Source organism: Naegleria lovaniensis (genome assembly GCF_003324165.1).
Source record: "Naegleria lovaniensis strain ATCC 30569 chromosome Unknown tig016, whole genome shotgun sequence".
Taxonomy (NCBI): Eukaryota; Heterolobosea; class Eutetramitea; order Acrasida; family Naegleriidae; genus Naegleria; species Naegleria lovaniensis.
Window position 1 is genome coordinate 228,932 of NW_025407838.1, and position 12,975 is coordinate 241,906.

General features: G+C 36.8%; 8 protein-coding genes across 8 annotated transcripts; 6 read left to right on the plus strand and 2 right to left on the minus strand.

Moving 5' to 3' along the window:
- Window positions 1-243: 243 nt before the first annotated feature.
- On the plus strand, window positions 244-3,874 carry C9374_002637 (uncharacterized protein; the record flags this gene model as incomplete). The annotated part of the gene is made up of 8 exons (XM_044692076.1): window positions 244-378; window positions 491-766; window positions 823-1,350; window positions 1,431-2,287; window positions 2,376-2,491; window positions 2,557-3,020; window positions 3,114-3,356; window positions 3,422-3,874. 8 exons carry the CDS (start codon window positions 244-246, stop codon window positions 3,872-3,874), a joined length of 3,072 nt encoding a protein of 1,023 aa, XP_044550183.1.
- A 301-nt stretch (window positions 3,875-4,175) lies between these two features.
- On the plus strand, window positions 4,176-5,747 carry C9374_002638 (uncharacterized protein; the record flags this gene model as incomplete). Its single annotated transcript, XM_044692077.1, has 1 exon — window positions 4,176-5,747. The coding sequence occupies one exon, from the start codon at window positions 4,176-4,178 to the stop codon at window positions 5,745-5,747; it is 1,572 nt and encodes a 523-aa protein (XP_044550184.1).
- Window positions 5,748-5,767: 20 nt separating this feature from the next.
- C9374_002639 (uncharacterized protein) lies at window positions 5,768-6,583 on the plus strand (the record flags this gene model as incomplete). Its single annotated transcript, XM_044692078.1, has 1 exon — window positions 5,768-6,583. The coding sequence occupies one exon, from the start codon at window positions 5,768-5,770 to the stop codon at window positions 6,581-6,583; it is 816 nt and encodes a 271-aa protein (XP_044550185.1).
- A 337-nt stretch (window positions 6,584-6,920) lies between these two features.
- On the plus strand, window positions 6,921-8,362 carry C9374_002640 (uncharacterized protein; the record flags this gene model as incomplete). The annotated part of the gene is made up of 2 exons (XM_044692080.1): window positions 6,921-8,062; window positions 8,131-8,362. The coding sequence occupies 2 exons, from the start codon at window positions 6,921-6,923 to the stop codon at window positions 8,360-8,362; spliced, it is 1,374 nt and encodes a 457-aa protein (XP_044550186.1).
- Window positions 8,363-8,422: 60 nt separating this feature from the next.
- C9374_002641 (uncharacterized protein) lies at window positions 8,423-9,847 on the plus strand (the record flags this gene model as incomplete). The annotated part of the gene is made up of 1 exon (XM_044692081.1): window positions 8,423-9,847. The coding sequence occupies one exon, from the start codon at window positions 8,423-8,425 to the stop codon at window positions 9,845-9,847; it is 1,425 nt and encodes a 474-aa protein (XP_044550187.1).
- Window positions 9,848-10,099: 252 nt separating this feature from the next.
- Window positions 10,100-10,726, minus strand: C9374_002642 (uncharacterized protein; the record flags this gene model as incomplete). Its single annotated transcript, XM_044692082.1, has 1 exon — window positions 10,100-10,726. The coding sequence occupies one exon, from the start codon at window positions 10,724-10,726 to the stop codon at window positions 10,100-10,102; it is 627 nt and encodes a 208-aa protein (XP_044550188.1).
- A 478-nt stretch (window positions 10,727-11,204) lies between these two features.
- On the plus strand, window positions 11,205-11,741 carry C9374_002643 (uncharacterized protein; the record flags this gene model as incomplete). The annotated part of the gene is made up of 1 exon (XM_044692083.1): window positions 11,205-11,741. The coding sequence occupies one exon, from the start codon at window positions 11,205-11,207 to the stop codon at window positions 11,739-11,741; it is 537 nt and encodes a 178-aa protein (XP_044550189.1).
- Window positions 11,742-11,894: 153 nt separating this feature from the next.
- C9374_002644 (uncharacterized protein) lies at window positions 11,895-12,728 on the minus strand (the record flags this gene model as incomplete). Its single annotated transcript, XM_044692084.1, has 3 exons — window positions 11,895-11,965; window positions 12,025-12,335; window positions 12,424-12,728. 3 exons carry the CDS (start codon window positions 12,726-12,728, stop codon window positions 11,895-11,897), a joined length of 687 nt encoding a protein of 228 aa, XP_044550190.1.
- Between the last annotated feature and the right edge of the window lie 247 nt (window positions 12,729-12,975).

Consider the following 12,975-nt stretch of genomic DNA (forward strand, 5'->3'; position numbering starts at 1 on the left):
CAACGTTCAATAAAAATTTCGAAAAAAAATGTCATCAGCAGAGGATTATTTATCGTCGCTCAAAGATAAAGCCGAAGAAGAAGAACATGAAGAGGAAGGCTTTGAAGACAATGTTGAAGAGAATGGCCAAGAGGAGTCGGAATTGGTTGAAAACGATGATCACATGGATGGTGTTGAGGAGCATCAAGAGGGTTCTTCCTCTTCTCTGACTGAAGAAGAAAGATTAGAATTTTGAGAGAACAAATGGGAGAAGAATATGTTCTAGATGATGATAGTGCAAAGACCCAACAAAAAAAACAGCAACACTACACACAAGAAGAAATTAGGAATTTGACAGACACCAAGAATTTATTTCAGTCTCCACTTTTTCGTTTTTCGGTAAGTAGTTAGTCATGAATAATCATTGCCTCATCGCTCAATTGTTATTATTCACATGGAACTAATTGGCCTATATTATGATTCAACAAATATATTGACTTTCATCACATAGTTTGCAGAAGTATTGAAAAAAGCCTCGTTGAATTGGAAAAAGTGTACCAAAATTGAGGATGCATTGAGGAGTTTGAAAGAAATTCTAGACTCTATTTCTCAGTATAAGGCCCAACATTTGAATGACATTTATTCTTCAAAGTTTATTGCAATTTCGGATAAGACTAAAAAACTGGCTTGCAATGCTCCACAAAGTATTGCAATTGTTGGCTCTTATTTACTTCGAACAATTGCAAAGCCATATAAAAATATTGACGTTGCAGTTACTATGCCTAAGGTTAGTTGTTAACACAATTTTCACATACGCTGATTTTGAAATTATGCCACTAATAGGGATTTATCACATCTAAGGACTATGGAAAAACATATTTTGAAAAGAGAGCTTGGTATCTATGTGCTATGGCAGAACACTTAAAGAAAAATGAAATCTTCTCACAATTAGAAATTATTCCTTTCAGAGGAGACTACTGGAAGCCAATTATTGTTTCAAATGTGAAAATTGGCAAAAATTATTTCAAAATCAGAATTATGCCATCGATCACTACTGATATTTTTGCTAAAAGTTTAAAACCAGAGAATATTGTTGAGTATCACAGAATTGCTGAAGACCAATTCTTCCATAAACACTTAGAGATGTTACACAACGAAATGAAAGATTGCCCAGTTTTGGTAGAGACAGCAATCTTATTGCGTGTTTGGGCAAGAAATAGAAATATTTACCAGGCAGATGACAGTTTGAACGGGTTTTTACTTTCCATGCTTATTTTGTATTTATTATCTCAAAAGAAAATTAACAAGACAATGAGCTCCTTCCAAATGATCAAATTATTGATGAACTGGATTGTTAAATCGAATGACCAAGTGGCTAAGGGATTATCCTTCTCTCCAAACCAGTGGATCCCGTTTTTGTCAAATCTTTTAATGTGGCATTGGTTGACAAGGAAGGAGATTTCAACATTTTCCATAGAGTTTCACAAAATGCATGGAACGAATTGAAATCAGAAGCAAAATTGACTTTGGCGCAAATGAAAGATGAAACAAGTGTAAAGTCCGTGGAGCTACTTTTCCTTACAAAGCACACATTTTGGCACAAATTCGATGCTATTCTCAATGTGAGCATACCTAATTCATTTAAGCATGACAGCGAGGTTTCTACAAAGGAAAAAATTACTTCTACACTAAATACGGCACTCGAAGGAAGAGTAAAGTATTTACGAGTTGTAGGAAGTGATGAGGACAAGGTATTTGTTGGACTAATATTTACCAAAAATTGGTTTGAGCCTCTTATTAAGGGTCCTTCTCCACACAATAAGGAAAAAACTGAAGCATTTAAGACATTTTGGGGCAAGAAGGCATTCATGAAGGACTTTAGTGATGGATCTCTTAGTATTTGCACGGAATGGCAAGTAGGTGAGGACGAACGTTCAGTGAAAGCCATCGAGCGTATTGCAAACTATGTGTTGAAAAAACATCTAGATAAGAATGTCGATTGTTCAGTATCAGCATCGGATATTTATTCATTGATGAAGATTTCCAAAGTTGAATCTCAAACAGCCAATTCTGAAATGAGAGAAGCTTTTGAAAAGTTGGAGTCCATAATTATGGACACAGATATTCACCTGATACCAGAGAATATTTGTGTGATTTCACCTGAATTCTATGAAGTGGCCATTACTTCACCAAAGGCAACGAATCCATTGTTGACCGTGTTGCAATTTAGAAGCAATGCAAGATGGCCAGATAATATCGAGGCTTTGGACAAGCTGAAACAACTGATTTATCTTAAATATAGCGAAACGTAAGTAGTTATGAAGTCAAACCGATAATAATACTGACAATCACGGGTGCCACAATTGACACAATGTTGAAATCTGAATATGTTACAGATTGAAATTAAAAACAACACCAACAAGAAGATGGATAGATATCGTTTGTAATGGATTCACATTCCGTGTAGTAGTCTTTGTTTCAAAGGAAATTAATCTTATTAAGAGATCAGGACGTAAGTACAAGATTGAGATGGCATTGTATCACATTTATTGAACTGGTTTTTTGATAATTGATCAGAGGCCCTCAATCCCAATGTGCACGAGTTGGAAAAAACACTTAACATCCTTCCTTTACATTGTAAATACTCTGGAATTTTCGACAACACCTTTAAGGAGTATGCAGAGACTGTGAGATTGGCTAAATCATGGATCAACACTCATTTCATGTCCGACTATTTGGAAGATAGCGTTGTGGAATTGTTATGTATGCACGTCTATACGGATGTATATTCCCCTTACAAAGCCCCAAAAACAGCTATTTGTGCTTTTTTCAGATTTTTAAGTTTATTGTGTAGTCATTCATGGTTTGATACACCTCTTTTTGTAAACACCTCAATTGGTGATTCAGATGTAGAGAGTACTCAACGAGAATTCTCGAGACGGTCAGAGGAATACGAAAAATTAGATACCAAACCAAGCATGTATATTGTTGCTTCCTATAATTTGGATTATGTATGGACGAAAAAGAATCCACCAGCTATTGTAAGTTTACATTTGTGATATTATTTCCTGAATTTTTCTAACTACACGTACTTGGCGCTATGGAAACCATTGCTCTTTTTTCAACAACACTAGATTGTTCACCGAATGGTTCAATTTGCTAAAAACACAGAAATTGAATTGAACGAATATATTCTCTCACCTGTGACATCCTCTCTGCCCTCACTCTTTACAAGTACAGACATGGATGGATACGATCTCATCATCAAACTCAAGAGTGAACAAGAAATTAGAAGCAGCCACACATCATACTACCCACTGGATTCAACCCCTACGATTTGTTTTATAGGGATCTCAAAGAACGTTTCTCTCGATTTGGTTTATTCTTCAAGGATGTTCACAATAACATGATTACTTTTGCCATGAACCCCAATGTATTACAGCCTCAACAAGCTTCCATCACCAATACCTGGTGTATGAAACCATTGTTGTTGCAGTCAAGTAATAACAAGAATGAAACAAACTCATCATCCTCAAAGAATACATCACCCTCTGCCACGAATACCTTCAACAAACTCCAATTCAACATGGAACAATTCATTTTCGAGTTGGAACAGCTCGGAAAGGGCATCATTCACTCCATCAAAGCCAACAATGACTCTTTGGCGCCCTACTTTGCCACAACCGAAAAGCAACAACCGACATCGGCTGATTCAACCCATAAGCGAAAGTTTGTAGAAAACGATGGTGGACAGAAGAAGAGCAAAGACCATCGTAGTAGCAGTAGCATTGGTACTGATGTTGTTGTTAGTATCTCTCAACCAAAATCCAAAAATATCCAAAACAAGAATGACATAGATGCATCGAACAAGAAGAAGAAGCCCAAGCTTAAATAATGTTGATCTGGTGTTGAGCCTCACTTCTCTGAAGTGTACATTTCATACCACGCATTAATGTTGTTGAGGTCCAATGACAAGACATCACTACTTCCAACCCGCTGCATCAAGAAACGGTTGTGTGGGCATGCCCTGTCGAGAGAGAGACTCTGATTACCTTCACGTACGCGACCCATCATCATTATTTACAACTCGACCATCTACAAAAACTACAGTTGGTGGTTTAAATATTTGGCGCTAAACCAAAGACGTTTCACAAAAATAATTACATTAAAAAAATAAGGCTCATACATCAGAGAGAATGGATCAAGATTCATTCATGTTTGATGCTACCCCAAAACGTCGAACGACCTTTACGCCCCGTGAAGGAAATCGTTCATCACTGACCATAAACACCAACAGTACTAAGGGACGAATGACGGAAAGTGTTTCAAGTCCAACTTCATCCCTTAAGGAATCACCAATCAGATCGAATTCATACTACAAAACTCCTAAGAGAAGGTCCAGCAGCACTACTAAGAGGCAAAGTGTCGTTATGGAAGATGAGAGAGAGGCTGACGATTTTGCAAAATTTCTAAGCCCAACCGGAGAGAAGTTTTACCGAAAGCTTTCCGAAGAGGCTGAGATGCAGCAACCACAATCAATCGATACAGACGAGGAAGAAGTAGACTTTAAAGAATTCCAAAAACTTCTAGAGAAGAGTAAACTGAATGTCGAGAGAGGTGAAGATGATGATTCAGTTAGACTCCTAAGACAACAACTCACTCAAGTACAGCAAATCAAATATGAGAACCAAAAGAAGCAAAAACTCATAAGTGATTTGCAAAGACAAGTCGATGACTTGTTACAAACTAGAGATGAGGGTATTCAATTGCGAAACGAGATTAATATTTTGAGAGAACGAGTAAGAGCTAAAGATGAAGAGTTGAAGAGGCTTGAGATTGAATCGAATGATCGTATTACCACACAAAAGGGAGTGGAGAAACAGCTAAGAGATGAATTGCTTCAACTCCAGCAAGTTCTTACCGAAGAGAAGACCAAAAGAGACGCAGAATCGTCTCAATTCAAGAAGGAAATCGATCAAGCAAGAGAAGAAGTTGCCATTTCCGAGATTAAGAGAGGTGAGCTTGAAAAGGAATTGGCAGATCTATCTATTTCTTTGAAAGAACAGCAGGAGCTGCAAGATAAGAGAAATAAGGGTCAAAAAGAGCTTGCAGAGAAGCTCCAAGAGCAAATCGAAATTCTTCTCAATTCTCGATCCGAGCTTACAGATAAACTCAACGAGTCAGACAACAAGCTTAAAAAGAGTCAAAAGTCGATCGAAGATAGAGACTTGGAAATTGACAAACTCAAGAGAAAGATCGATAGACTTGAGCAAGAAAAGCACGAACAAAACCTTACTTTGAACCAACTCCAAAACAACATTATCAACCTGCAAGATAAGGTATCAGAGCTCCATGTTGAAGAGAATTTAGTTGAAGATCTAAAGAAGGATTTAAGTATCATACCAGAGCTTAGAAACGAAATTACTTCCACCAGAAAGAAGCTAGAAGAAACTCAAAACCAATTGGACAAAGAGAATCACAGTAAGCAATTAGTTACTGAAGAGTTGAGAAAGATGAGCGAGATTAATGATAATCTCGAATTGTACATTGCTGATCTCAAGGATGAGAATGACTCTCTAAAGGACAAGATCGACGAACTCTCTAAGGTTAAGGCTGAAAATGATTTCCTTCAAAGAGAACTTGCTCATTACAAGGAGACCACCGAAAGATTGACTGATCAATATAACGCCACTGTTCAGCAACGAGATCTCAAGGAGAGCGAAATTACTCAGCTCATGGAGCTTTGGCCAGTGAGTTCTATGCCTTGATGAAGACTATAGAACATGTCATGGAAGGACACGAGTACAACAGAACAGAAGATGACTCCCAAATCAGCAAGAAAGGTATCGAGTCGGTCAAGCCAAACTACAAGGGACTCAGAACAAAGGTTATGGATTGTTTGGATGAACTTATTCTTTCCAGAGACAAGAATAGAATTTTACAAGACGAGCTTGATGGATTGTCGAGCAATTTCCAAAATCTTAATCATGACCACTCTGACACCTACAAGGAGCTGATCAACTTGAAGAAGCAACTTTCTGACAGTGAGAAGGTTTGTAGAGCTCTCAAGGAACAAAAGCAAGAACTTGAAGATAGCGTCAATGAGTTGGAAGAGCTCTTAGACAATCACCAAGAAGAAGAGAAGAACAGATTGAGATTTGTCTACTCATTGTATAAATTGTTGAAGGAGACTCCAACCAATGACAAGAGAAATGGATCACCTCTGAGAGGCAGATCACAACCAATGGAGAACGATGAACCTATTAGCTGGGAGACCTTCCAATCTTTATTCTCTGAGCAAGTTACGACTCACCTCGTAGAAAGAGAATCCTTGAAGAAGGAAGTTGCTGCTCAAAAGGAAAAGCTCAACGATCAAGCTCAAAAACTTGATGAAGCCTTCAAGACCATTAAGAGCATAACAGAAAAGTATGAATCTGAAAAGAATGAATTACAAAAGAAGAGTCAAAATGAGCTCGACGAGCAACGAAACAAGTTTGAACACCAAATCGAAATGCTCGAGATTGACTACTCTGAAAAGATTAAGGAGCTAGAGGACACCCTCCGTGAATTACAAGAACAATTCTCTGAACTTCTGGCAAGTTGAAGAAGTCAACCATGATTGTTGAAGTTCTGAAGACCGAGCTCAGAGACTCTCAACTAGAACAAGGAAAGATGCACTCCGCTTTGAAACTGCTTGCCAGAGGTTTGAGACCAATGAAGAACAGAATTGATGATCTCAAGATGCACAAATCAATTCTTAAGGCTCAACTCAAGCAATATGACAGATTGTTGAGAGGTGTTTATGAAACAGTCAAATCATTATCTAATGAATTTGAAATTGTACATGAATTTGAGTTCCCAAGGAATTCTCCACAGAGAAGACCAAGACATCTTTCAGAGCAGCTGTCATTGCTGTTATCATTGGCAACAGATTCAACAAGATGCTCAAAGAAAAGAGAGAGGAAAAGGAAGCCAACACGCTTTACTATACAGTGGGTGGAGACAAATTGGCATTGTTGTCAGCTGATGCAATCAATGAAAACAAAGAATTCCAGATTTCCAGCGACGAATATAAGGGAGCAGTTCATACTTACCTCCAACTCGTGAATCATCTTGACCCTCAATTTGAAGAGCAGAAAGAAGACTACTCCATGATCCGAGGCTTGCAAGATGGCCTCTCTTCAAGCATCAATAGACATATTATCACTGGATACAGATTCAATGCTTCTGAAGCTTTGTCAACTCCAATCAAAAAGCAAGCCAAAAGCATTGTTCACCAAAGCCCACAAAAGAGAGGTTTGAATGTTGTTCAACAAACAACAATTGGAGTTGTCAAGGCCCTTAGAGAGTTGAAGGCTGAAAAGACAGGACTTCAAAAGAAGACAATGCAATTATCAGACGAAGTTGAAAGACTTTCAAAGAAAGTTGAAGAAACTGAGGAAATTATCAAGAAGAAATCTGACTTGATTGCCTTCATGGAAAATAGAATTAATGATCTTGAGGAAGAAAATCTTAACCTTATTGAACCTGAAAAGTACGACCTCATCAAAAAGGAAGTTGAAAAGCTCAGATCTAACTATACCACGGTTCAATTTGAGAAGGAGCAATTCAAACAAGAGTTTGAATCTCAACTTTCTCAGCTCAACCAATACCGATCAGACTTGCAAGAACTTCAAGACCAACTTGCTGAAAAGTCACAAAAGCTTGACTCTGCCTTGAGAGAGTTGGAAGTGAAGAGAGAAGAATGCAACAGGTTATTCAACACCTCAAAGAAGACCACAGAAATGCTGTCTGAATTGGAGAAGGAAAAGAGCAAGTATGAGAATATGGTATCTGATTTAAGACAAAAACTATTCAAGAAACCAGGAAAAGATAACTCTATCTTTAGCGATAGTGAGCCCGTTTCATCCACTTCAGCAACTGCTACTCCTTCCACTTCCAAGTATCTTTCATCAGCAACAAAGTCTAGTGGCACATCCTCAGCTCAATCTCTCAAGACTGAAGAAACTCCAAAGCCATCTTCTTCTGCATACTCCTCACAAAAGTCTACACCTTCCTCTTCTTTTGGATCTGTCAAAAGAAGGTGGAAAGAGATTTGTCTGCCAGCCACAAGATTATGAAATCTCTCAATGAATCGAATGCCAAAACTAGCAGAGAGGTTCAAGAATTAGACAAGGAACTCAAGAATGCAAGAGCTCACTTGGCAGAGTTACAAAATAGCTTGAGTCTAAGTGGAAGCAGTCCTGCAAGAAAGATGACCAGCCCTGGCAGAAAGAGAGGCATGACTGTTGAAGAAATTTTAAACAGATCCAATGAATTTGACTATGATCAATATGAAGAAATAACCTCTTCATCTCGCTCGAAGAAATACTCACAATACTAGTTTTGAAAACATGGATTTTGTACATTTCACAAATAAATTCAATTTTTAGTTTGAATAAAAATGCTTGCTTGGACATGGCACAAGACTTCTCGCATCAAGAGCAACCAATTCCATCCAATCCTCGCTAGCCATCGGGATCGTATATATTATCATAATCAAACCAAATATTTATCAATTCCAGCCAATCGCTCTTCCTATTTTTGTTATTCTTTTTTAAATCATGCCATGATGAAAACCACACAATACCACACCAGCCAATCCGCTCTCCACAATTCTGATGAAGAATCCAATGACGCTATCGGAAAGTATACATTCAAAGTCAATCAACAAGTAGAACAATATTTAAAACAAGCCAGACAAAAACATCAAGAGCTCTCCAATTCTGTCTACGCGGGCCAACCAACAAAACCCACACAATTTGTAGAACTTAAATTTCTCACAAAAGTTACAGAATTATCTGACAAATTTGAAAATTTGAAAACCCAATTGGCACAACTCGAAGAAATGAAACAAACAGAAAAAGATCCTGAATTGAAACAAATGGCTCAAGAAGATTATCTGGAAACAGAAAAAGAATTTTTGAAAATTCAAAATGATTTAATTGGAGTGTTATTGAATGCTCCTCAAGTAGATGGCAATGATGTTCAAATATCCTCGAATAATAATGCAATTATTGAAATTAGGCCAGGAACTGGAGGTGATGAAGCTTCTTTGTTTGCAATGGAATTATTTAAAATGTATGAAAAGTATGCCTTAGCTAAAGGTTGGAAATTTGAAGTGTTGAGCTTGAGCGTAAACTGTGGAGGAGAAGGATGCAGAGAAGGAATTGCTCTCATTTCATCTTCGTCATACGGTGGGGATGAAGATTCATCCTTAGGTGTGTATGGAAGTATGAAATTTGAAAGTGGTGTTCATAGAGTTCAAAGAGTACCGGTCACAGAGTCACAAGGTAGAGTTCATACATCGTCTGCATCAGTGGTTGTTTTGCCAGAGGTCACTGAATCAGATTTTAAGATTAATTTATCAGATGTAAAAATTGAGACTATGAGAGCGAGTGGAGCAGGTGGACAACATGTTAACACAACAGACAGTGCCGTACGATTGACTCACATTCCAACGGGTACAACTGTGTATATTGCCGATGAAAGATCGCAACATCGAAATAAGGAGAAGGCCTTCAAAATTTTGCACTCCCGGCTTTTCCAAAAACAACAAGACGAAAAGATGCAGAAAATGACATCTGAACGAAAGGAACAGATAGGCAGTGGAGATCGATCTGAAAAAATTAGAACCTACAATTTCCCTCAGGATAGAATAACAGATCACAGGATTTCTTTTACTCAATATGGTTTGGATAAGATGATGGATGGAGAAATACTAGACTCGTTTGTTGAGCTACTCTCTAAGCAGCAGAAAATTCAACAATTCACAGCCATGTTTGAAAAACAAGATACATTCCAGTCGAAACCCGGTAAGAAGAAATAAATTACTGATTCGTTGTTATATTTTCAATGGTTGAGGTGTTGAAATTGTACAGTGGCGCAACAGAGCTTGAAGTGTTGTTGGATGAAAGAAAAATTCCTGAAAATAAGCTCCATAACGTGCTAATGATGTAAAAGGCTAAAGAAATGAGTGGAATTCGATGATTAAACACAATCAAAATCACCACAACATAGAATAAAAAACATGCTAAAGTGATGAAATGATCTCGTCTCTCCTTCCATTTTAACTCTCTAATTATTTGGTGCTCTGATTTACCTTGTCTTGATACTCATCTTGTGACTTTACAGCCTTTTGAAATACACTTGATTGCTCCGAAAGTTGTTCCATGGAATTGGACGTTCTTTCTATATTTTGTGCTATAATGGCTTTGGTTCGTTTGAGAGAGTCAGTAATTTTTCGTGATTGTCGTGATTGGTGTTTTCCGCTTTGATTTGATTTTAACGTCGTCTTCCTCTCTTCTGACGATGATCCTAATAATTTACCCTTTTTAATTGACATTTCTTGTTCCTTGTTATTGTATACTTGTACTGCCTTTCGAAGAGTTACTTTTAAAGTCAACACTTGTTTCTTCAGTTGTGGTAATCTTCCCAAAATTCGGCCATAGCAAGTCTCCAAATGATGATCCACTGATGGATCTTTAATCTTTTCTTCACAATACAATTCCAGTTGATCCATCTTTTCCGACGACAATTTCAACCCTTCATCAATGTTAAATTTCAATGATTCAATATCGGGTATGATTGCCACCGACTCCTGTATCTTGTTGATGGCTTGTTCAGTCGTGTACACTAAATTAGATATTTCTTCAATAATATTCATTGCATGTTTAATTTCATTTTCAGTCATGGATGATGATGTCATTTTTTTCAATAATTGAAAGCACGTTGCAAAGGTTTACAAAAAAAAGCTTAATTCAATGGAGTTTGCAATTAAGGATCATCATGTTCTTCACTTCTTCCCATAGTAGCACTAATCTTGTAATATTTGAATCGTAATTAGAACACTTGTGCACCTACAATTATGCCTCAAAGCATAAATTGAGTGATACCCCTTTTTAGTTCTATTTTCAATTTTCGAATTGACATTTTTCCAATTCTGTAGGCTTCTCGAGAGAAAATTCGTGTTAGAGTTCCTACTAGTTGCTGAATATTACTTCGCAATTTCCATTCTTCAAACGAGGAGTCGAATATTTTTGTCAACAGTCATACCAAAATTTCAATCACACCCTTTTCTTAGAGAAACGTTGTTTTAGAGTACTCTCAGTTTCGAACTCTATAAAACGGGTTGACAACATGGCAACTACTCTGATCACCAAAAAAAACAAGTCAAATCAATTAATATGAGATTTCTAATCCTTGCCTTATTGCTTGCAATTTCCATTGCAGTATTTGCCTTGTGCAATGCAGAGTATTCTCTTGCAGAAAGCAGTGCTCTCTCTACTTATCTTCCAAGAAAAAGAAAATATGGTAGAAAATATGGTAGAAAGTATGGCAGAAAATTCAGAAAATACGGTAGAAAGTATGGCAAGAAGAGCAGAAAATATAGAAAGTATGGCAGAAAGTATGGTAAAAAGTACGGCAGAAAGTATGGTAGAAAATTCAGAAAATATGGTCGAAAGTATGGTAGAAAGTATGGTAAAAAGTATGGTAGAAAATTCAGAAAGTATGGTAGAAAGTATGGTAAAAAGAGCCGAAAATATAGAAAGTATGGTAGAAAATTCAGAAAATACGGTAGAAAATATGGTAGAAAGTACGGAAAGAAGAGCAGAAAATATAGAAAGTATGGCAGAAAGTATGGTAGAAAGTATAGAAAGTATGGCAGACGATATGGCAAGAAGAACAGAAAGAATAGAGCTCGTCGTCACAAGAAATACTAAATCACTTCACCCAAGTATCCCACTAACAAGCTCCAGAGTAGAACACTTTTGAATCATTTTTGTAATTCGTTGAAAATGAGTTCGTGAGACCCTATAAACATCATTAGTCAACATCATTGTCTTGAAATAATTATTGTTCTAAACATTATGTATTCACTTAAATCTGTGCTTGTCCACAAAATCTTGTTGCACTTCTCGTTCTGTACTTTCAAGCACCTGAATGACTATAATTATTGTCGTACAAATAATGTATTCCATTGGATGTAATGATTGTTAAACTCACCTCTATTAATTTTAATATACTGGTGCGTCGAGTATTTTCTATATACATCCTTGATTTGCTCTAAGGATTTTCCTAGATAATTCAATTCTTGTTGAAATAGCTCTTCATATCGATAATATTCTTTTTTAAACATGATGAAAATTTCTCGCACTCCAGAAATGTATTCTTCAATTATTGTAAAGTTATAGAGAGATTTTTCATTTCGTTTTCCTTCCATGCTGGAGAGCAATTCTCTGTGCAATTGATGATAAAATAAGTCTGCTTCCTGTTGAATAATATCCAATTGATCACAAATATTTTCAAATTTTGCACTAAAGTAAGTTAATTATTGACAGATTACCAAAATCCATAAAATTATTATTTTCATGGTTGCTAGGTATGAAAATAAACTACACCTACAGACTTGCGAGAATCATCTTATACTTTTCATCCAATTTACGTAAATATGTTCCTTGAGTCATGTTCACTGTGAGAGGAAAATACTGAAAAATTCCAAAACCCGATGATGATTGTCCATTAAACATTGAATTATGATTGGATCGATGACTTGTATCGTCAGTACTAGAACGAATATCATCATGATAATCCTCACAACCTCCGACAATTTCCCAACTCGACAAATCCTTCACCAATCCAATAAAACAATCACAATTTTCTTTATGCAATGCTTGCCAGCTCTCGGTCAAGTCAAATATTTTCAACATGAGCTTTTTGAATTTTGCGTTAACTCCTTCCATAACAACGTTCAATATTTTTTTTAAAAACAATTCCAACAAGAACCATAATGAAGGCAAAACACTCTTGGAAGATTAGATGTCATAGACGTTGGGGAAAGTCTGCGTTTTGGACAACTTTACATGATGACACTTCTTTGTACACCTCTGAAGAGAATGTGAGGAAGAACAAAAGACTTTCGCATCTAATCTGACCCGATTTTCTGATGAGACTAGG